Here is a 24,379-nt window from a genome sequence, read left to right on the forward strand (position 1 = left end):
ATGCCTTAAGTATCAGCTCCATATAGTCCAAGGCCCGATATCTGAATGCCAATATGATATATGACTTATGAAAATCATGTTTCCTTAACATCCATTATGCTTGAAATTTGAATATTTCTTTAAAATAACTTGATATAATTTAAGATTAAATTTATTCTCTTTCTTTGTTAATGGTATAGCTTTAGAAAAAAAATTAAGACTTCTCAAATAATAAGTAAAATGGTAAAAAAAAAAATTAAAACATGTATTCTAGGAAAAGTATTCATGTTGATTTATCTATAGTATTTTAGAAAAGGAATTTTAGGAAACACACACACAATGAATTCCCACCCACAATGAACAAAGTTTTAAGCTGGTCAGCTCAAGTTCACATCATGGCAGCTGACTGCAAAGCAGTTCTAAACGAGTTCTGGTTTTGTTATTTCTATTAGCATTTTGTCATTTTAAGAGAAAAAAATAAAGTGATATAATGAATGTTCAATAACATTTAACCTGTGTTCTTTGAGGATAAAAAAAATTGTGCTCACTTAACTCCTTCCTTATTTTTATTAACACCAATTTCTAAAAAAAGGGTATCTCAAACTAGGCTTATGTTAAGGTTCATTTCAGCATTCTGCATTTGTTTAAAAGAGAGAGAGAGACAAGAAGTACAAGAATACTGGCACATACAGAACAATGGGTTATCAGCACACTCAAAAGGCAGGCAGCAGTTGGTTTATTAAGAAATCATCAAAAATAGCTATTTGTACAAGTTAAAATAACTTTTATCACTTTTTACCAAAAGAGTGTTTTTAATATAATGAACATCCAAGCTTCTATGGTCATGAGAAAACCTGGAATATATTATACATGCACGAATGTGGCCCAGGATGCAGGATATGAGATGGACTTGCTATCAACAGATTAACACTTCATTTTCATTAATCTCACCACAGGTTGTGAACATTCTTTTTCTGGTTTGAACAACAATGGTGCATGAAAAACCAAGCTGACAGGCAGGCGGGGTTCATTAAATGCATAAGGCCTTTATTCCCATAACATACTTCACCTGTATGAAGCCAGGGTTGGGGCTTCCAGTCTGGCTACTGAAACAAGCTCTCCCAGATGTTGAACTTCTGGTTCTATCCTTCCCACTTAATTTATAATAAATGTCGAAAGTAGAGTAAAAATGAAAAAATTTTTTTTCCACAATAAATTGTTTAGTAGATTATAGGATTGGCAGCACATTTTAGGATTTATTCAGTCTCATGATTATTTTTCAAAGTTGTCCAAGAAAACAAAACAAAGCAAATAAATAAATAAATAAAATAATAAAAATAAATGGCTGGTAAGGGAAATGATGTGATTTGTAGTTTGAGTCAAAGAACCTCAAAGATGGTATCTCCTTCTTAACTTAACTCTAACTTATTTGAAAAGAACTATAGTTTCTTACTGATTAAAAATGGCAATAATTTTCAACATAAGAATCAACCTCTCTATTTCCCAACAAATGACAATGAGCTTCACCAAAAAGTTATACTCAAGGAGCAAATAGGTTATAATGTATAAGGAATTATTGAAATGAGATTCCTAAAATGGAGAATTCCTTTTTAGGATGACCGAATCCACACTCTCACCGCCATTTGAAACAGCTATTAACAACTGCTCAACAAACCTAGAAATAAACCAATTCCAATAACCAATCAATAGAGAGGTGTAGACTTTCTGCTTGTCTGTGCTTCACATGTAAGTGTACTATCACATGACAATACAAAATTTATACTATTTTCCATTGCAAGAGAGTATATTTTTCCACAGAGTCTAGAACTGGGCTTTGGTTTGGGTTCTTTCTGGTACTCTAATAATACTTATGCCTTAAAAAATAAAAGAATAAAAGTAGCATTAGATAAAGCAGCAGATAACCTAACTGACTCTTGAGTTAGGTTTTGATATGAGATCAACAAAGAGAATGTTTACAGACATTGTCATTCAAAGGACACTTTCATGAATATGCTCAAGTGTGTAATTATTCTCCCACGTTTTGTAAGTGGCCTCCCAGTCATGGTCACTGCCCTCTGGCATTGGCAGAGGACACAGTAGTGGACAGCTTTCTTTACCTATGCCTGATCAGGTGCCCCAAACAGTCATCCTAATGATTTAAGTCAATGAAATCTTTCTTGCTTTTTTTTCTTAAAAGAAAAAAAAATACATTAAAACCCTGCCAATGGAGATTCTCATTTTATAATTAGTTTTGTTATTATATTAAGCCAGCTGAAAGTAATTATTTTTGGCATGTAAAATACTCATTATCCTGAAATTTTTAGTTTTAAACCCTCCAGTTCAGGCCTTCTGATCAAATATGAGTCCTAAAGAACTGCCTAGAGAACAAACATCCACTAAAAGGCACTTTAATAAAGTTGAAAAATTCATGACAGTCACACAAAAGCACAGCAGGTACAATACTGAAGGCTATGTCTTTCCCACATAGAATATTTTCTACTCTTGTCCACTTGAACAATCTGTCTGCCGTGTAAGACAATGAGTTCAAATTTATTAAATACAAAACAGTAGTGAATCCTCATTGTGTTAGGTACACTGAATGTTTTAAATTTTAATTTCATGTCATCCATTAATATTAGCCCTGCGATCATTTCAATTCCTTTTTTAAATGTTTCATTTAACTTATTAAATAACTGCAGTTTGCCTCACAGTCACACCTTCAACATACGGAAGGAAAATTTGACACGTTTTCCTCCTTCTAAAGGAAATGCTCTCTCTTGTGTAGATGGAAGTCTAACTGTACAAATTAGATACTTCCAAGAATTACTTTTAAAAAGGAGAAAAAGAAAAGCAAGAACTCTTTTCAGTTAAGTACTTTCTTACACAAGCAAAGGATCAAATTGAGCTGCCTTTCAGCACCTTTAAATGATAAGCCTGGGCCCCTAGTTACACGTTTTTATCACGCCCTCACTTAAAGAACCCTTCCATAGCAAACTTGGGGCAGTCTTCCTGTCAGCACTTATACCCTGAGGACCACATCTGAGGGTGGCACCTCTTTCCAATAGCCCTACCAAATGATGTATTGGCAAAAAGATGCCTTACTCAATTACTGTTATGTTTCAGGTGCATTTAAATTCTTTTATATTAGGGCAAAAAGAGCCAGTGAAAGTAAGGGGAAATTCAGAAAAAGAGAGATGAGGTGAAAGGAGAGTCAAGTAAGAAAAAAAAAAATCAGGTCTATGGGAATGGGAAAAGGAAGAAAGAATAGACACACCACGTATTGAGGTCATTAAATAAATTACTGCCAACCAAATAAAAGTGAGACTTAAATCATAGCCCCCTCAACAACACACAAACCCTAAGACAGTAGCAAAATAAGACTGCAATCCAAAATTATTGAGTAAATAAGATGTCAGATATGCTCAAGAGAATCAGTGTTTCAATGAGTAGCTTCCTACTGTTCAAGATTATTTTTATTTAACAGAGAGAAATGCAAAACTGATGGGCTTAATTAAAGAAAAACAAAAGGATATTATTTTGTTATTAAAGGATCAATTCTTTTTGTTGTTGTTGTTGTTAATTGGAATGATGATTAATAAGCTGAGAATTTGAGTTCTAAGCTAGCTGGTTTGAGTGATGCATTGTTTTTCCACAAGCATTTCCATTAAGGAAGGCTCCGTGAAAGAAGAAATGATACAAGGCTTCCTCTCTTCCCTTGATCTCTGATGTTGCGGCATGAAATGCTATGCAGAGTGTTTAAACAGAATGACACTGCACTCTGTTCTCACCCAAATGAACTCGGGTCATAAATTTTTCACCTTAGGCTTTGAATGGACACTGAAATTTGCTAGACTTTCTACAAGGAATGTACAAATTTAAAAAGAATCAATACTTTTATTTTTCCTATTCTCTAAACTTTTTTTCAAACCTGGGGAAGGAGAAGGCAGCAGAAGTCATGCTCAGTGAGATGTGGGTACCTTGGATATCAAAGCCCCAGGAATCATTCTGGGGATGTCATAGGCACATATTCAAACTCCTTAGAGCTAGAGCTGCTCAGAATGTTTTTCACCTTATTTTTCTCAGCTGTTTGCTAGTTTAGAGGAAAACTTCCCTCTTTTACACAATGTTTTGCTTGTATGTCGGGGGGGGGGGGAGGCTGTTAATCTTGAATTATGACTCTTTTCCTTTATTTCTCTAAAGCTTAAAAATAGATGTCAAAAGTTCCCTGAAAGGGTCTTTGAACTCCCTTTTTCCTCCTCTCCCTGGTCCTTCAGTAGTTGAGGATCACCAAGCAAAATGTGGAAGCCAGCTGCTTTTCGGGAAATAAAAATGGCATCAGCTTTGGCAGACAGGGGTGAGATCAATCATTTTCTACAATCCTCACACGATCTTCTGACCAAGGGCTAGAGAAGGGTGGTTATATAGTGGCAAAAAACATACTATGAAAGATACGAGAGGGTTTTCACATGGTGGAGAATTCATTCTACGCATGTAACAAACCAGGCTCCAGACCTCATGAGAGAGGAAATCTTGGAACCATTATATTCCATGTTCTTTGGACAGTAACAAGCAAGGAGTTTCAGAGAAAATTTCTCTCACTGAAAAAGTCATCCCATGATTCTCTTTTTTTCCCTACTTCCACCAAGTTCCCTAACAACACTCTGCAGGGGGGGGAAAAAAGGGTTAATTCCTAGATCAATTCAAACATTATGGTTCAAATATAGACACAGGCTAAAAGTAAATTCATTTCTTCTGTCGTTCCTTTTGATACTTACATTATAACCAAGTATCCCAAGTTGAGAAAATACCTCTTCAGCTGTATGTAGACTCATTAGCTATTCATATTTATAATGAAAATCCTCTCAAAAGCTTGGTAAATTGATAAGGGTAGAGGCCCAATGTAACTTTCTGTAAGTGGCTGTGTGTAATGCATCTAAGATAGGAAGGGAGAAGCACTAGGGTTTTTGTTTTCCACTGAAGCGGATAACGCCGGCTCACTATCTGTAACGGTCTGTTCCTTTGGAATCAGCTCTCTGTGTCACAACGACCTGGCAAACTTGAATGCTTTCACTATCACTAGAGTCCTTGCAATCCTGCTTTGGCTGTGACCCATTCACTTTTGCCCCAACTTCGCAGAGATGCCTTACTCAGCATCTAATTAGTTAGGGAGGCTCTGCCGCAGCTCTTAACCCTGACACAGGAGTGGGAGTCTGTGCTGCTGTGGTAGCCCAAATCTGTCCTGTCACTACATTAATCAGATTTCCATAAAGGCATGCATAAATAATTGGATTTATCAGTGAATGTTAAGATATAATCATAAATATAATTATAAAAAATACCTGCAATTATAGATAAGATATCTGGCACCTTTAGGGATTTATTTTTCAACTGTGGTTACTTGACTCACCTTAGCAAAAGGCTTTACAAATTATACAAACACACAGTACCGGTTTGCAGATGACAGAAAAATGAGAAAATTAATTTCAAAATGACACCTACTATGTTCAAATTCACTTAACGTATTGTGTTGAAAATACACTTGAAATCTGCGGACAGGTTTTTATCGTATACTTCATACACATCTGAGACTATGTTTGTGCATGCTTTACTTGCATTAACATGTACATAAATACCAACTAGATGATCTACTACTTTTCCATTGCTACTTCCCCAGTACATTACAAATTAGACAGTGTCTTTTAAGTGAAGTCTGTATGCTATACAGACTTCCACAAGCACCTGTCCATATGCTACAATTTGTATTTTAACAGTAACTCAAATATTCCTGTTTTCATGTTACATTATCAGATGTATGTTAAGAATTATATTTTAATATATGTCTATAGTTAAAACTTCAAAATAAAACCTATTATCACTCAAATGTTAGAGAGGACATCTAAATAGGAGGTAGCCTAGCCTAATCATTCAACAGGCTGAAATTACACGCCTCCTAATACAATATAAATATTTATGTTAGCATCACGACCATAAGCTTGGTCAATTTAATCCTTTTTTTAGTAAGACATGATCAGTGAAACACACCAAGAAGGGGAGGAAAAAGGGAGGAGGAAAAAATGCAGAAACCTAGGGATGGATGATGCCTGGCAATGAAAGTCATTTTCAAAGACCATTAACTAGCAACTGCTTTACTCAGGGCTCTGATTAAATAAGAATATACATCCTATGTTTAAAAAGATGTCTACATGAGTGGGACTGAGTTTCGAATAAAAACGTATTGTATGAACTATAAAAAAAGAATCAAACCACAACATACAATTAGGCATCTGACTTATAAGAAAAATGGTATATGTATGAGCCTTTTAAGCTGTTAGTAAATAAACACTCAAATTATTTAGGAGAGGGGATAAGAAGTCAGACAAAAATAGCATTTCCAATTTAAAGTACAGATTCAAGAAAATGAAACTGTTTGCCTACAAGAATAGAAAGAACTAAGAGACTACTAAGAGGAAAATTTGTATCGAACACATTTTTAAATGGATTCCAGCAATGTTATTATATATTTCTTACAATGTATTTTATTTATCATTTCCCTGAAATGTGCTAGATTTGATATTAGTAAGAAAGTTTACTTTACTCTGTCATATCTCTGGCAAGCAGATGCTCTGGTGTTAATGTAAATCGTTGATTTAATTTTTAGCTTTCTTGGTTTGCCCCTCACCTATCTAGAAAATTACTTCTCTGGTGATAACTAACACATCATGCTAATGAGAGACTCTAATGCACAATAGAAAAATGTCACTATTAATAATATTTGCATGAAGTTAAATAAAGCAACTGTAAGAGAATGTCAGACAGTGTTCCTTAATAAGACACAGTTTCACAATGAAATTATGTTGTTAATTGTGTTACATCATTGGGTGAATCCTAAATTACTACTAATGATACACAGAGTCATTTATAATTCTAACTTAGTATTTCACTCATGTCTGAAGAAAGATCTTATTAAAGAATCTACATTTTATTTGAAAATGTTAAATATACCTCACCAATAATTAAAGAAAAATGACTCTAGTAATGTAAATGTGTAAAATGTGGGTTATAGCCATTTACCTGTTATGGTTTCATTTCTGAAAAGATTTCAAAATATATTAGACTATTACATCCCTTGAGGTACCTACAAAGAATTTTACATGCTAGTCTCTCAAATACACAGAACACTACAGAAAGATTACCTTTTAAAACCTGATTTAAAAAAAAACAAACAACTTCCTAAAGCAGGCCTTATTTTCTGCTTTTAACAAAAACTTCACAAGGTTAAAATGGGCCAAATAATGTTCTGGACTCTAGGAGATGAACAGAGAAGATGAGCAAAAGGTCTCTGGTCATCCTCGGCCTGTCACTGATCAAAGTAACCCCAATAAGAACTACCTTTACAGAAGTCAAGAGTCCTGCCCTTTAACGTTATCAAATGTTTGTCTGTAAAAAATTAGCTTTTCAAAATATCATAATTGAATATGGGAGACAAAAATGTTGACAGGCAGGAAAATGCACACAAATTGTTATCTCTTGAACTTTAGGAGAACATATTTAATTCTACCAAATCTAAATTGGCTTCACATTGTGGTAGCTTTTTGTATTAGACTGAAAGATTTACGTATAAGCAGATCCAACTTCACTCAGACAAAACATATAACAAAGATTTTTATATCTGTACTTCCTAACTTACCTATAAAAGACACAAACCTAGATTATTGAATTTCAATATTCATGAGACATTTCCCATTATCGGTTTTGCTGTAGTTAAATAATTCTTCTGGTGGTGAATTCCCTATAACTCAGTTTTGAAATCTACTAGTCAGTCTCCTCTGATATTTAATGAAATGATCAGGTAAATCTAATAGTTTTTATGTTATTACAGAAAACTTTGAAATAAAAAATATACCCAATAAATTTTATTTCATGGTAAAAATCAGGGGTTTTTTTCTTAGAAATTAAAATAATCATAATATAAAACCCCTTTAATGCCTTAGCAATGAGATAAACAGAATCCTGCATAGCTGATTACCCTGGACAAACTTTTACCTGTAGTAAGACAAAAGCTAGCTTGATGTTTATATTGAAACTAGTGTTCCTTGAAACTGTTGGCTTTCACAGATATCATTTTAAGAAAAGTGTCTTCTTACCCATGCACACATGTACGTACACACACACACACACACACACACACACACACACACACGCTGAATCAGCACTGCTGATGAACTAAGGTAAGGAAAATAAACACATTAAAAATATACAGCACATATATTTTTAAATTTACACATCATTTGAATTAAAGTTTACACAACATTTATACAAACTAAAATGTCATCCCTGAAGGAGAAAAAGAAAAAACCATGTAAACTCATACCCTCTTTTACATGCTTTCCAAAAAATGCACAGAAGATAAACATTTAGTAACCATGACAGAAAAAGAGGGGGGAGTCGCTAACTATATCAAAACCAAAAAAATAAAACATAGTTAGTTAAATCATAATACTTTTTTTAAATTGTGATTTTCTCCCTTTATTGTACTACTATTCTGTGAATAGTATAATCACTATAGTTTTAGATAGCATAATTATGTATAAATTACTTTCCTATATTTCTACCCTGTTTATACAGTCACTGAAACTCACTATGACACATTTATATACACAGGTACATACAAAATAGATCTTTATATACCCACACAGTCAAATAGCTGGATCAAAGACATCATAATAGCTTAGTTGTACAAATTTCTCTCTCTGAGCGATTTCAAATCATTTTCCTAATTCTGATCCATGGTCTATATAATTTACTTTTATTTGTTTTTTTAGCTAAAATGTTTTCCACAACTTAATGTCTCCTTAGATTCAAATCTACTTGAAAATGGGCTAGTGCCAAAGAAGCAATCTAACACCATCTATGTGGTTCAATAGCCATTTATCAATTGATCATTATCTCTATCTGGTTTTATTAACTCTTTTCTAGCTAGAGGGAGAACTAAACCAGTCTTTCCTTCCAACACACACACACACACACACACACACACACACACACACACACTACCCTGACCTCCACTAACTCATGCAAAACCCTGAAGGTAACATCTAATTTTTAAAGTGTGACACAAGTTATTCAGTCCTAAGGTCAGTGAAAACACACTTTGTGTTCTAACCATGAACAGAGCCACCCAAGCAGGGCTATGCCTCAGACACACACCTCTTAAAGCACACTGCAATGACAAGAAGTATCTTTGGGAAGAAATGAACTTCACTTGCAAGAATAGGAAATTGCATATAAAGAGTTGCTTATTGGGTTTATGTTGATTGCATTTAAACCCCAGCTTACTGTATCAGCAGTAATCAGGGTCCCTCTACAGGATATGTCAAAATACACCTTATTCAAATGCATTTATCGTATCTAGCATTGTGTGATAAAACTGTTCGCTAGCTAAATACTACAAAACCCTTGCTCTGTGCACAATGTTCTGCAGATGTATTTCTAAACTTGTGGTAATTTATAGCCTAGCAAATTGTCTTCTTTCTGTCGTTATCAATACTTTTAAAAATCTAAACTAAGTCAATAAAATGTTTCTCATGAACTCTTACAAACGAAACAGGGTTGTTAGGTTTGTTTGTTTTTTTTAAAGAAAGCAGTTGTGTTTTTTAAATGACTGAAACAATATCAATTTCTTAACCGTCATCTGCTTAAAACCCAAGTATTTGTCAGTAATACTTTCGTGCTATGTGGATGATAATATTATACTAACTCTTGCTTTGTGTGGGTTTGGAGTAGGCTTTTGAAAAGCAAGACGTGTCTAGGAGGGAGGCACCAGGGAACTTCCCTCCCTCGCTTGAGCACAGTCCAAGATGAAAGTTTCTGGGTTGTTTCCCTTTGCTTCCTCTCACCCTCGCTCCCCCTCGGAGCCGCAGAGCCAGCAATTGTGCAAGAGGAGCCGAGCGCGCAGGGCGCGTATCTCTCCGAGCGCATGGTACAAGCCGCCGGCTCCGGTGATTAATTATCAGTAGCCGCTGGCCTCGCAGTAACATCTCGGCTTTCCCGGCAGAGCCAGCACACCCAGCCGCCGCCAGCGCGGCCCGGACCGAGGAGCGGCTCTGGGGAGGACACCGAGGCTGCTCCCGAGTGTGAGTGTGCCGGCGGGCGGGCGGGCTGGCGTGCGGCACCGGAGCCGGAGCTGGAGCCGGAGCCGGTGGGGAGCGCAGGGGCGAGCGCGGAGGCGGGCAGGCGGCGGGCGGAGGAGCTGGGACCGGCCGGCACAGCCCGCCAAGCACGCCGCCTCCTGCCTCCTCCGGCGACCCTGGGCGCTGGCAGCGATTCCTGCACAGCCTTATGTCCTCAGGTCGGAGTCCGAGCTGCTTCCACCCCGGGAAGTCAGTTGGGCTGTGCGGAGGGGCCCCTACATTGTATCTCTGGTTGGTTGGAGAACCTCCTCTGAGATAGCAGACACTTTGATGAAGTGATTAATATAGACAGAAAGGTACATTTGTTGGGTGGTGGCTTAAAAGGAAATATTTTTAACAGAAAACAAAGAAATAAATTGTCTTCTCCTGACCCAGGTTGTACTGTGAAACTTTGCAACAAATGTCATTGCTTTCTTTTACTTCAGTATCCTTTCCCCTTTTCTTTTAAGGAGCCCTTAGGGAAACCATGAAGTAACCCTGCACATTCCAGTAACACAGTTATGACAAAACAGAGCCGAACTATGAAGTGATCACATTTTTTTAAATGTTAAGAAAGAAAAACAGCAGAAACAAAAGTGCACATAACAATTCAAGATTTCTTTAAAAAAAAATGAAAGTAACTTACCTGTTGGGACATTCTGAATAAAAGGTTAGTATCAGCGTTTTGCCATGTCCCCATGAACCCTGGTTCAGCCGCAGTCGTTCTGGTTCCGAACTGCATGGAGTTGTCAGTACAGGAGTCTCTTAAAGTCAAGTCTCTTGCCCTCTTTGGCTCTCTGTCTCTCTGTGTCTCTCTTTCTCTCACATCCACTTCTGCCTCTTCTGACTGAAAAGTGAAGGTGGATTTTTTGAGCCTCTTGGCAGCCAGTAGCAGGAGTGTAGTGTAGTTAAGAAGCTGGCTGAACTGTGCATTTCATTTGGGAAGGGGGAGATTTGGGGGAGGAGGGGGTCAGAGCTTCTTTCGCACCTTCTGCACAGATACCCCTATCATTTATGCATAGATTGTGACTCCCCGAGCTTGCCTTTGCTCAGTTTAACAGCTGCCTGTCAGGTGTGCAGGCAGCACTGGAGACCCAACCATCAGCTTCAAACTCTCAGCCACTGCATGTCATTGGATAGCAGAGCTAAGAGTCAACTGCACTGTTCCACTGTCAGGCACCAAATGACACCCTGCACTAACCCCTCTCCACACACACACACACACACACACAGATACACACTTCTGCACTCTCTAACCAGCACTATGATTGCAGACGGATAGTACATGGGGCAAGGAAAAGCTGGGGCCCTTCCCAGGGAATTTTCCTCAACAATGCTTTCAGGTATAACATGCAGTATCTGACATCAGTCTTTGCATTTGTAAACTGCTATACTTAAACATTTTTTTCTAGTTATACTGGAAGAAAGAAAAATATTCAGATGGAAATGTAAAGTTGGCTCAGTTGTCTAAATGTTAATTCCTAAAAGTCATATAGTAGGTGCTGGGCTATTTATAACCACATATAAACTCCTAAAGAAAATAATATACATAGGGACATAACTTTATACTGTAAGAAGTCAATAAATAAACCTAGCAGTATTCTTTAACATATAAAATGCATAGTAAACATTTGCAAAATGCATATATATATATATACTACTTAATATCCACTTCCTCAGATCATTCAATAATTACTAAATTGGATGTTAAGTAATGAGAAACTGAATGGCAAAGGAAAAAAAGTACACCTTTTCTTAAAGCCCAAAAGTTGAGAAAAGTCCTTTGTTAAAGTTCTTGGATGAAACATCTACAATACCCTTTCAAATCATAAAAAAGAAAAAGATAAAGAAAAAAGCCTGTCCCATTTCAGACAAAAGAGTAATGAATATAAAAACTCCATTTTTCATTCAAGATCTCTATGGAAAATTCTATATCATTTTCCTGCCTAGTGAAATATAACCTTGATAGCATGTTGTATTTTTAATTAAGCCAGTTTTTTAAAGAAAACATCTATTTATTAGATAGTATTTATACACTTTATGGAAAGCAGAACTGAACAAAATGCACTGTACATAAACAGTAACTTCAAAATGGAAAGCTAAATTCATGTCATCTCATAAAAGTAGTCAGCAGGAAAAAGCCATCCTTCCTAAACTTAAAATGTAAGCAACATTAATCTTCAACCACCTACAAATATCGAGGACAAATGTACCACTCTCCTTGCTCCTTCTTAACTGAAGAATAACAATAAACCTTACTCTCTGAAACAACAAAAGAAACAGAAAAGAGCTTCAATGGCAGCTCTGTGTCATTAGTGGACAATGAGAAAAGATGAGAAAACGTACACTATGTTGACACAAATGTGCCTTCCCCTCTAGAACCGACATCTCCTGAAAGCTTTTCTGTTAAACTTCCCTCCGGTTCACCACCATTAAGCACAAAAAAGTCTCAAAAGCAGCAAATTCAATATCTGAGAAGAAGCAAACAAGAACCCAAAGAATTGTTGCCTTAAAATATATTAAGTCCACCTGTGGTCAATAAAAATATTCTTGAGGGGGGAGAGCAAGAAAAGACCCTATGAGTCAATTGTCAACAGTGACTGTACCTTTACTGCTAGCTATTACCCACTTAAACTCCCTCTAAAATTTGCTAGCCTCTTGATTTCTGAAGTGGCACTCAGTGCCTCAGTCAAGCTGCCTGCTCAGCTCCTGACCTTCCCACTAATGGCTGTTATTTGTGGGAGGCTTAAGGACACTGTCAATAGCATGCTTCCTCCTCGCTCCTCTCAGGCTGTTGTATCGCTTTGCCTGCGTGTTCTCTCTCCACTGCCTCTTGCTCTCTCTAGTTCCCCCCTCCTTCCCTCCTCTCTCCTTCACTCCCTCTTCCTCTTCTTCCAGCCTCCACCCCTTCTTTCTTTCAGTCCAGCAGTCTTCTTCTTTCCCTGGTATCCTCCCCAACCCCCCCCCCTCTTTCTCTCCCTCCCTCCCTCCCTCTCTCTCTCTCTCTCTCTCTCTCTCTCTCTCTCTCTCACACACACACACACACACACACACACACACACACACTACAAAAATCAACTGGCATGCAGCAGCAAGCACCTGCAGTAATAGACTCTTTTATTAAAACTGTTATTCTGCAAGACTTGAAATTCCCCGTGGACCGGGCCATGTCAAAGCCGATATAATTAACTAGAGGCTCAGCAACGGATCAATTACCAGACAAGCAAGTGATAGTGAAATCAATGAAAGATCATCAGCCACATTATCAGTGTTGCAACTCATTAGGGTAAAACTGAGAAATGTGCTCAAAGCGAGCCCAAGCAAGGTGGCATTACAAAACAAAGGGCTAATTTGGAGACCCTGCTGTGAACAATCTGTAACAGAATTAGCCTTTTTTCCCCCTAAACTGCACAGCTCCGTAACTAAATGTGACAGACTGAGAGAAGCAGTTTATTAAGACACCAACCCCAAGTTTATTTAGTTCATAAACTCTCTCCTAGAAAATCAATACAGTCTGTACAGGGTTATTAGGCTGACTAGCTAATACATCCAAATCTAGTCTGCTTGGCCAGCAGTCTTCTGACAAAATGCTACCTAACATAGGCAAACTGAGATATTTCAGATATCAATGTCTAAGGTTGCTCTGATGAAACAGGTCTGCAGTGTAACTAGTACCTGCAAATTACTAACAAGGCGCAAGCCTTGAAATCACCAGGGTATCTTTCTAAGGTTCAAAATATTTTTCCACCAACAAATCTATATCATACAATACTGCACCTGCTAAATGAATTTGATCGAAGAAAAACTTAACTAGTTTGTGAGACTAATTTACCAAGACAACAAGCTTTATTACAATAAAGACAAAAAAATATACATACAAGGCATAAAAATAATTTTTGAGTTTGGACTTTGTCTACTGGCTATATAATCTGAAGATTATGAAACAACTATCTAGAATTATTTGTATTAAAGTTATTTAAAGCTGGGGGAAGGGTGGAAGCAGGTATCACTTCCCTAGTAATTGCTTTTTTGCTGCCCTGATTTTATGTATTGCAGGTTAAAGAACTGCAAATACTAAGGCTATGTGTTGGGTTTCCCATGTTTACTGATAGTGAGCGATTTCCCATGGATATTTAGAAGTACACCAAATAGGTCTAAGTGGTGCTTAAGTTATTAAAGACAATAAAGGAATGTGAATACCTCCACTTCATCACAACATGTAGAAGAAATACACTTAACACAAAGTAAGAAACTCACATGCAGTTTACAATGTTAAAAGAGATTGGAGAACTGGAAAAAAAACAGATTTTGAAAGTGATTTCTGATGATTTATGTTTAACATTTAAAATGTATTTTTATAGGTCTTTAATAAAACCCAATTTATAAATTGCTGTCAATAAATATTTTCACCTAACTTTTGAGCTGATATGTTACTAAGCATTTCATAGCTCATTTTAATAATCTATAAAAAAATAGACATATATATTCTAAACTTATACTATAGATGCCGATGTTCTGGATAATAATTAAAAGTTGTAATTATAGAGAAATTTTATTTTTAAAATCTTTTTGCATATAACTACATACTGTGCATGTACCCTCAATGAGATCCAATTAGTTGCAAAAAATTTGCATTTCAGTTAGTGTGGGATAACAAGACTATAGGGAGGCACAATGCAATTCCACCAGCAGAGGAAGAGTGTTCTTTCTTGTTAGCTCAGAAAGCAATAATTCCCACAACCGACTGTTTAAAATGTTACTGATCTTTACAATATTTGGGTATTGAGGTGGATTTAGGTTTTCCCCTCCATTAAAAATAAAAGTCACAGGTTGGCTCAAATAGCCCCAATGAATACCTGAAGGAACAAATAAGCAAAAGGATTTTGTTTTGCATTTATGTTTGTGGTTTTTATTTTTGTTTTGGGAGGGGGAGATAGTCCATTCTTTTCTTCTTAAAACTTATTAATAATTTCTTTAAAAGCACATTGCTTTCTAAAATTAAATTCCATAACTGAGGGTAAGGGAACGTCACTGAGACAGTTATATGTAAATATAAGACCTGGTGATAAAGACCCGTATTTGGTACACTGAAAAAGTACTTAAGGATTTTCATTTATTTCTAGCTATGTTTCCAACAAAGTAAATCCTAAGCAAATATAAAATAAATGTATACTTTTATATACGCAGTTTAACAAGCATCTCTAGGACTTCTACTGGTTCACGGAACAATACCTGTAATTCCCTGGGTTCAGTTCAGCAGCTGTTAACAGATTCTGTAATCTGTAATGACAGTAAACTGGCCTTTGCTCTTCTTTTATTCACTATTCATTTTCAAGGCTTGGTTAAGTACAGAGCTGGGTTAAAGATCAGTGGTTTTTCATGTGACACACGCTGGTATTCATCTAATGGCTTGTCAAGACAAAACTGTCCCTGTTCTTGCCAAAATAATAAAAATGACGCTCCACATCGCATGACAATCAGCACTTCCTAATGGCAGAAACAACTAAAGCTTTTGTAATTCACTGATTTTATAGAAAAAATTTTAATTATTGGCTCTCTCATCCTACATATGGAATTAGGTTGCCATTTACAAAGGAGATTTTTAAAAATATTTTAGCCAATTTCATTCCAAAACAACATGTAAACTAGTTTATGATCAAATTAGACTTTACTGTGTAAAAATAATGCTGAAGGTATATCACTTAATATATGCAAATTATGCAGAAGCAGCAGGCTAGGCCCAATCACAGAGGTGGGGGGAACCAATTGAGGAAATGTCATTTTTCTTGAGAACAAAGTATGGGGCTTGCTTTGCAACATCTGTTGGGCTGTGTGGAATATTAACAGATGTCTTAAGTGAAAAAAGGAAAAAGAATTAATAAAGGAAACCTCCTCTGAACAGATAATCCTCCCAAATTTCCATATCCCCGAGGGAGAAAGCTGACAGCAACCTTTTTCCCTTGTGAAACCTGCCATCCCTACTTTATGGTGCAAAGTTTTGTTTTCTATATCAAGTTAAGGGGGGACATTTTTTGGACTCACTTATAATAAAGAGAATAAAGTAAAACTAACAATTATTTCAACTGAGGTTTTACCCTTGTGAATAATTACATCATAATCTAAGCTGCCTGTTCCCCTTGAGTCACATATGTCATTTGATGGGAGGACAGTGAAAAAGTTCACCCCAAAAAAACACTCAAAGAGATGAAATACAACTCTACTGTGCCTTCATGCTTTGGGGGAACGGAAGGGAGGAAGATTATAAAGCAGCTCTTTAGATAGAGTCACGATATGACCACATCTGCACAGTAACGTGCTCACCTTCACACATAGGATTCACCTGTCATTTATATCTAAATCCTTGCATTCCCCACTGGTTCTTAATTTCCTTCTATTCTCACCCTTGTAAGGTATGAAACACCTCACTTTCAACAGTCAAGAGTTCCAGGCCCTGGCCGGTTGGCTCAGCGGTAGAGCGTCGGCCTAGCGTGCGGAGGACCCGGGTTCGATTCCCGGCCAGGGCACACAGGAGAAGCGCCCATTTGCTTCTCCACCCCTCCACCGCGCTTTCCTCCCTGTCTCTCTCTTCCCCTCCCGCAGCCGAGGCTCCATTGGAGCAAAAGATGGCCCGGGCGCTGGGGATGGCTCTGTGGCCTCTGCCTCAGGCGCTGGAGTGGCTCTGGTCGCAACATGGCGACGCCCAGGATGGGCAGAGCATCGCCCCCTGGTGGGCAGAGCATCACCCCTGGTGGGCGTGCTGGGTGGATCCCGGTCGGGCGCATGCGGGAGTCTGTCTGACTGTCTCTCCCTGTTTCCAGCTTCAGAAAAATGAAAAAAAAAAAAAAGAGTTCCACAGCAGTACAGTCTGATGAGCATGAAGAAAACTTTTGGATTATACTAGCTGGATCCCTGTATTTAAAAAACCAGAAAAACTTTTCTTAGTTTACAATTACTCTTCATGTTTCAATTAATTAGATGATTTAGGCAAACATGAAAGTAGTCACCTTTAATCCAGATTAAAAAATTGATGCCGCATGCCAACCACTGACTCTAACCTGGGGCTGGCTTGTGTGTGAGTGAAGTGAACTATGCACCTGTATTCTTCTATAAATCTTCTTCTTGGGAGGCATCAACTCTATGGCTTATTCTCTAAAATTTGGGACATAAATTTGGCTTAACCGTTCCTAGATTAATTCAGAAATGCAGTTAAGTTTGTTAACATATTCAAATGAAGGGGGAAAACCGTGTTGTCCTCTTGGATTGCCAGTTTCCATCACCAGTACCTTTCTCCTCTATGAGCATCTGTGTTAAAAATGTCCATGTTACTTTATGTTGACAACTACACCTTAACCAGCTGACTCTGGTAGCCTGGCTGAGGGCGTTTCAACATAATAGAAATAAATCTCAACCACAATAGCCTAAAGATTTCAGGGCACAAGATCAGCGTCCAAGTTGTCAACTAGACACACAAGCATACTTTTGGTTTTTGTATTAGTCTTTTTTTTTTTTTTTTTTGTCAAAGCAAAATGCTCTGGTGCTTACTCACAAGGATACCACATTAGAACACATGACAAAAAATAAATAAAAAATGAAAATAACTACTGTACCAAAAAAAAATATTAATAACTGATCACCTACACCGAGGGAAAAAGCTTGTAGACCAAAGACATCATTATGTGATCTCAAACTAAAGGGAGGAAAACAGGCCTCCTAAAATAAGGTATGAATACGACACAAGTTAAAATCACTATAAAGAGCAGTACAATCATCCCTGTAAGAAAAAAACTACCTAAAAGCTTTGTCTCTCCATGGCAAAGGGCGAAGCCGTCCTGGCTGACACTTGTCTCTGTACCAACTGGAACAATCAATGTGATACAGCCTCTGTTGACAGCCTAATTGGGGGCCCAGTTTCAGAGAAACATCAAGGATCTAACCAAATGCCAGAATCCCTTGATACACTATGAAGAATAAAAAGTGAAAAGACTTGGTTGGGTGTGGTAGCTGAGGTAGTTTATACAATGTTAGGGAAACGGATCTGTAGCATCAAGACAGTTGCAGACGCAAAAGCAACTGAAGCCAGCATGAGTCTGGAGCCTCCAAAAGATCAAAACTTTTACCTACCCTGTTTTGGTTTAAAAACAGAAGAGTGACTTTATTCATCTTCTCTCAGGTACAAACAGTGACAATGGATTTTTCTATCTAAACCTAAACTCAGTGTTTTATGAGAAAATCTAGAGCAGCGGTTCTCAACCTGTGGGTCGCGACCCTAGTGGGGGTCCAACGACCAAAACACAGGGGTCGCCTAAAGCCATCGGAAATACATATTTAAATATCAACCCCATAACAGAGAATCCCAAAGTGCACTCACCAGTCTCCCTCACTGCGCCTGTTCTCTGATTTATTATCACGGCTAACAGGCAGTCCCCAGGTTACGAACAGGACAGGTTCTGTAGGTTTATTCTTAGGTTGAATTTGTATGTAAGTTGGAACAGTTACATGTACCTATTAAATGCAACTTAGATCTTTGTCTTAACACAGTATTTATTTTTTACCTTTCTGGGCATCTAAATAAACATTTTCAAACCTACAGAATGTATCTCATTTGTAACCCAAGTCTGTCTTATTTGGGGGTGGATAATTTGGGGCAGGCACCGAGCATGCCTATTGAGAGACTGGGAAGGACAGTACTCTACAGACAGTACTACTTAGAGGCACTGGCTACATCGAGACAGATTTAAAAAGTCTGTCAAAAGCAACTGCAAACAACATACTCCTCTGACCACCCAACCTTTTTTTAAGAGTCAAATTTCGAAGGCTGACAGTAGCCAACCATTAAATCAGGGGTAGTCAACCTTTTTATACCTACCGCCCACTTTTGTATCTCTGTTAGTAGTAAAATTTTCTAACCGCCCACTGGTTCCACAGTAATGATGATTTATAAAGTAGGGAAGTAACTTTATTTTATAAAATTTATAAAGCAGAGTTACAGCAGTTAAAGCATATAATAATAATTACTTACCAAGTACTTTATGTCAGATTTTCGCTAAATTTGGCAGAATAAGTCTTTATAAAACAACTTACTATAGTTAAATCTTTTTATTTATACTTTCGTTGCTCTGCTACCGCCCACCAGGAAAGCTGGAACGTCCACTAGTGGGCGGTAGGGACCAGGTTGACTACCACTGGATTAAATAAACAAAGCCTGGAGAGATTGGAAGTAACAAAATGGGAACTGAATAACTTGCTAATTGTTGAGGGATACATTTTTGCCCTGACTAGCTCAGTTTCTAGCTCCCTTTTCTTCCATTTATTATGAAGACAGACATTTAACATTAAACATTTTTAACCACATTGTTGGGGAATACTGATCAAAGCCCTACTTGCCAGGTACAAGAAAGTGTGGAGAACAGGAAAATTAAGACATAGTCCCTGCTCACAAGAAGTTTACAAACTAGTACAGGAGATAAGCCATGTACAAAAACAACCTTAATAAAACAATGTGATAAGAGAGGAAGCAGTAGCAGAACTCTCTCTGACTTAGAAATGGAGATTCCGTCCAACCAGTGTGGTAAAAGAAAGTTTCTAACCTGTGGCATTTGCACTGGGACTGAAGAACTGATAATATTCCTAGAGAAGTGATCCAATTTGACCAGAATACAAGGTAGAATCTGTGTTGAGCAATGATGAATGAAAGGAATGGACTGGCCATAGGAACTGTTATAATAGGAATGGCTCTATAATTCCACTATAAAAAGTTGCTACTTATCCTGTTATCCACCAACCATCAAAACTGTTGAATGCTTCTCAACAGCAGCATGGAATGATCATTACCGTACTCTTATTAGATTTATCTGGCAACAGACTGAAGTGTAAAAAGACAGAAGCAAAGACACCAATTAGGAAGCCATTGTAATAATCTGGGTAAAATGGCTGCAGGCAACAGAGCTGGGGAAAAGAACAAAATACAATGTAGAGATAAAATCCAGGGGGCAAGAATGACTGATAAGATAAGGTAACAAATAAGAAGAGTCCAGATGACATAGCACTGTTAACACAAATGGGAATAAGCTAGTTTGTAGTAGTAAACTCTATGTAGTAAGCTCAGTTTGAAAAATTAGCAGATCATGTCCAGGACTAGGCAAATAGAAATGTTCAGAAAACAGAATGACACTGGAGTTATCAGATCTGGGATCCATCTAAAAAAAAGTGACACAAGCGGTAAAAGAAGTTGGCCAAGGGCAACATCTAAGGTAATACCCACAATTATTGGGGAAGAAGACACAAGATGAAGTATTAACAGGGGCATTGTGATTGTCTAATGTTCTGAACAACAAAAGAAGTCAATTTACAGAACTAGGATGGTGAGAGTTTTAAATGTTCTAAAAAACAATGCTATATTTACAGTAGAGTAAACTCACATATACTATAGTAACAAATAGTAGTAAACAGTAAGAGCAAAACAAAATGCATGGGAATGATAAATACTCAAATCAGAATAGTGCTTGAATGGGGGTAGGTACTGGATAGAGGGGATGGCAGTGACTACAGTCTAACCAGGATGGTAACCCAGCACCCAGCACTTCAGATAGACTTGCTCACTATCAGGTCTTAAGCTTGGGTGAATGGGTGTTCATATCTGTTGGGCAAATAAATGAGTTTGTAAAATTTGTATTTTTTGAGTTTGCTCACTTTTACTGTTACAAAATGGCACCGGGCAGCACCAGGTATATGTGGCCTGTGAAATTGCAAATTACCATCCTGCATGGGAAAGGCAATTGTTTTTGCTAATGTTTGCTGGAGGAGGGGTTTTCAGGCTAGAAAGTTTTGAAAAGAGAGAGCAGAAGAAGAAGGAGAAAGAAGCCATGTTTGCAGAGTGAGAGAAGAGAGATGCAGAGCGCTGAAGCAGCAGCCATGTTTGCAGAGTGAGAGAAGAGAGATGCAGAGCGCTGAAGCAGCAGCCATGTTTGCAGAGTGAGAGAAGAGAGATGCAGAGCGCTGAAGCAGCAGCCATGTTTGCAGAGTGAGAGAAGAGAGATGCAGAGCGCTGAAGAAGCAGCCATGTTTGCAGAGAAAGAAGAAGGTGTGCAGATGGGGGACCAGAGCTGAGGAAGATGGGTGGGGCCTTTGATTCTAGGAGAAACCGGAGAAGTCTCTCCTGGTTGTGGAACCGGAGCATGTGTCAGTGGCTTTGGGAGCCCTGAGTGAAAGGGAAGTGTTTTCCCTGCCTGTTGACTCGTTGGCTGGTGCAAAGACTTTAATAAAGGAATGGCCCACCGTTTTTTGGCTCCACTGTTTCTTTACCATCTGTCCAAATTTAATGAGAACCTACAGGGCCACGATGGCGGCGGCCTCTGGCCATACAATATCTATTACTGGCTGCAATATTTTATAACTATATCTTGTGTCCTAAGAGAAATATCTTAGTGAACTGATAGGTACAGAAGTTACAGAATCCAGATTCTGAACAAGTTAGGTAAGCAAATTATAAAGAAAAGCTGGTGGAAAAGATAAAAGATTCTTTGGAGAAATTCTACAAAGCAAACAAGTGAAGAGAAGGGTAGTATGAAAAGTCAGCAGGGCCCGGGAGAAGTTGTGTTAGTGTGTCCACGGTGTGCTCCTCACTATAGTGGGGGGAGGGGTCATCCATACGCAAAGGGATGAAGCTAGCAAAGAAAAGGGCATTGAAAACCTAAGCCAGAGTTAAAATGTTATAACAGGGTGCTAGAAGAGCAATGTGAAGGGAAAAGAAAAGAATTGTTTTCTCAGAAATTGAAGGTAAGAAGAGATGCACGTATTGAGTGCTCATGGCAGAACGCCACTTTACTGCCCATATCTCCCACTGAACTAACTGTACGTGTGTTGAAAGGAACAGAGTTTTATTCATCTTTGGTAATCCAGGGCCTAACTGAGTAGTTAACACATAGTAAGTGCTCAATAAATGATGGCTGCACAAACGAAACGATCATTTCCGAATCAAAGAGCTCACTTGCTGAGAGAAACAAAGGCAGGATGAAATCAAGGACTCCTAGAGAGTAGAAAGGGTTTGATCCAATTGGAGAGGGTAAAATGAAATCCTGAATAATAAGGAATGAGTAAGAAAGACATGGCAAGCATCAAAAAGGACTCAACCTTGGTTCCCCCCAAATCATGAGAAATTATAAGCAAGTCAAGAAATTATAAGGCTGGAGTCAAGAAAGTGCAACTCAGATTTCTCACTGTGGGAAGAACACTTAGACCAGCAAGAAGTCCCTAATGCAAAACTGAAAAAAGCCCTGCTCCAAAACATATAATCTAATAGGCAATAGAACCTTGCAAATCACTGCCTATATAAGGCATTCTCATAACATATAATTCTTATAAACAAACAAAAACACTGAGAATTGATTTTTGGATGACATTATTTAATCCAATTCTAAGAGGCCGAGGAGAGCTAAGTCCCACCCCTTACTTCCTGATTCATGTCTCCAGGAATACAACTGTGGTCCAAAGTCACACCAACTCTCTGTACAATTAGCGAGGGGCTGCATTAGCAGAACTGGGCACTCTCAGTCCAGAGTCCCTCTGGAGAACAAACAGGGAAATGATGAGTTCCATCACCTGGCCAACATCAGCAACCGCCAAACAGTGACTTCAGAGACTTGGACAAAGATCTTCACCCGCTGTGCTGGCAGCCACTACGGGCTATCTTCCTAACCGAGTCCTTTCTGTGAGGACCACTGTGTAAGTGACCTGTCATAGAGCTTTATAAAGCAGCATTAATACTGTGGGCCAAAATGAGATTGATATTTGAGCCTCATGGTCTCCTGTTGTCAACGGTGCATTATAAAACCAATACTAAATACTTTATAAACAGGTCTCCCTACAGTGTATTAGAAAAACAGTGCATATTTCATGCCCCATAGTTAGGTAGCCACATATCCATCAGACTAATAAATTATTTAGTAGATGCTCAGAAGTGCAATGAGTCAATAAACTAACTTCTAGATACTCCTAAGCTACTATTTCACTGGAAATTGTACCTGAATGAGAAAACTAGAGCGCTAACTGAAGGGGGATGGAAATATCTCAGCTTCTCAAGGGTACTATGAGAAGGAAGCATAGGCCTTATGTGTGAAAAGGGACAAAATTTCTGTGGCCTAAGAAGAGTCTTGGTTACTGAGTTTAAAAAGAAAGTGCCACCCAACCCCACGCTCATTTCCTTGCTCTCTGACATAGATTTCCCTGGCCCTACCAACCCTGGAGACAGCTGAGGGAAATAGAAATTGGTGGAAACATTTTGAACACATCCTGAATTGGGCCACACGACAACCACCAGTAATGATCTGTACTTGACAGTAGATGACATTTCCAAAGAAACTATACAATGGCTTGAGTGTACCGACTTTCTGCTACATGCACAGCATGGAATCTAAGCTTTAGAGTAGCATTTTTTTTTAATATATTTTCAGTTAAAGCTCCAAAGACTGTAGACACCCGAATGATCAATCCCTGATGCCCAGCCCAACATCATCAGGCATCTTTTTTCTGGTTCCACCTCTCTGAAGAAAAAAAAAGTTTTTTTTTAAATCCACACTTCTATTCAAGAATGTATTCCGGCCCTTCAGGAAGGAATTTCTTCAGCTGGGAGTTATTTCCCAAACTATCAGAGGCGTGGACCTTTGTGTAGTATTGTGGGTGCCATGGTTTCACATGTTGGCCACATTAATACTGGAGAGCAAGCATCTGTAACCCACAGCTGAGCGAGCTCCAGCCCCAAAGCACCCGCAAGGCCAATGCCAATGCAAACCACTCTTCCCATCCCACATCTGAACCACACTGGCTTTCTCCAGGAACCAGGGGCTGAGATACAATTCTGAAAATGAAGTTTTGGGTTCTTTCCATTCACATGATGGGTATAGAGTATTGAGAAGAACATGCCAGAAGGACTGGCCCTTTTTTTCTCTCCCATTCCACACCACGGGGAAAAACCGGAAAGAGGTTTCTAATGGTGCTCCAAAATCTCCCCTGGGAAAAACCTAAACAGATAAATATATAGATGTTTGCACTGTTTTTATTTTTCTTCCTAGAGTCTTAGATTTTAGCCCTATAGGCTGGAGGTTTTAAGGTTGAAAATGTTTTATGTGGTTAGAAAAAAGAAGTGGAAATAAAGGAGAAACACAGGAAGACCTGATTTCACATCACTTTCCCCAAAGAGATCTCTCCAAATTCCAGAAATAATGATAGAGTTGATG

At 38.2% G+C, this 24,379-nt stretch overlaps 1 protein-coding gene across 8 annotated transcripts in view; it reads right to left on the bottom strand.

The window, feature by feature from the left end:
* The window catches only part of BNC2 (basonuclin zinc finger protein 2), a 465,978-nt gene that overhangs the window by 296,734 nt on the left and 144,865 nt on the right, over positions 1-24,379 (bottom strand). For 4 of the 8 annotated variants that reach the window (XM_066368213.1, XM_066368211.1, XM_066368210.1 and 1 more), the window contains one exon: positions 10,795-10,995. The exons of the other annotated variants lie outside the window; for them this stretch is intronic. In XM_066368213.1, the coding sequence (XP_066224310.1) occupies positions 10,795-10,995 (201 nt within the window). The remainder of the gene's footprint in view (positions 1-10,794; positions 10,996-24,379) is intronic. 8 annotated transcript variants of the gene reach the window in all.

The sequence above is a fragment of the Saccopteryx leptura genome, chromosome 2 (genome assembly GCF_036850995.1).
Source record: "Saccopteryx leptura isolate mSacLep1 chromosome 2, mSacLep1_pri_phased_curated, whole genome shotgun sequence".
Taxonomy (NCBI): domain Eukaryota; kingdom Metazoa; phylum Chordata; class Mammalia; order Chiroptera; family Emballonuridae; genus Saccopteryx; species Saccopteryx leptura.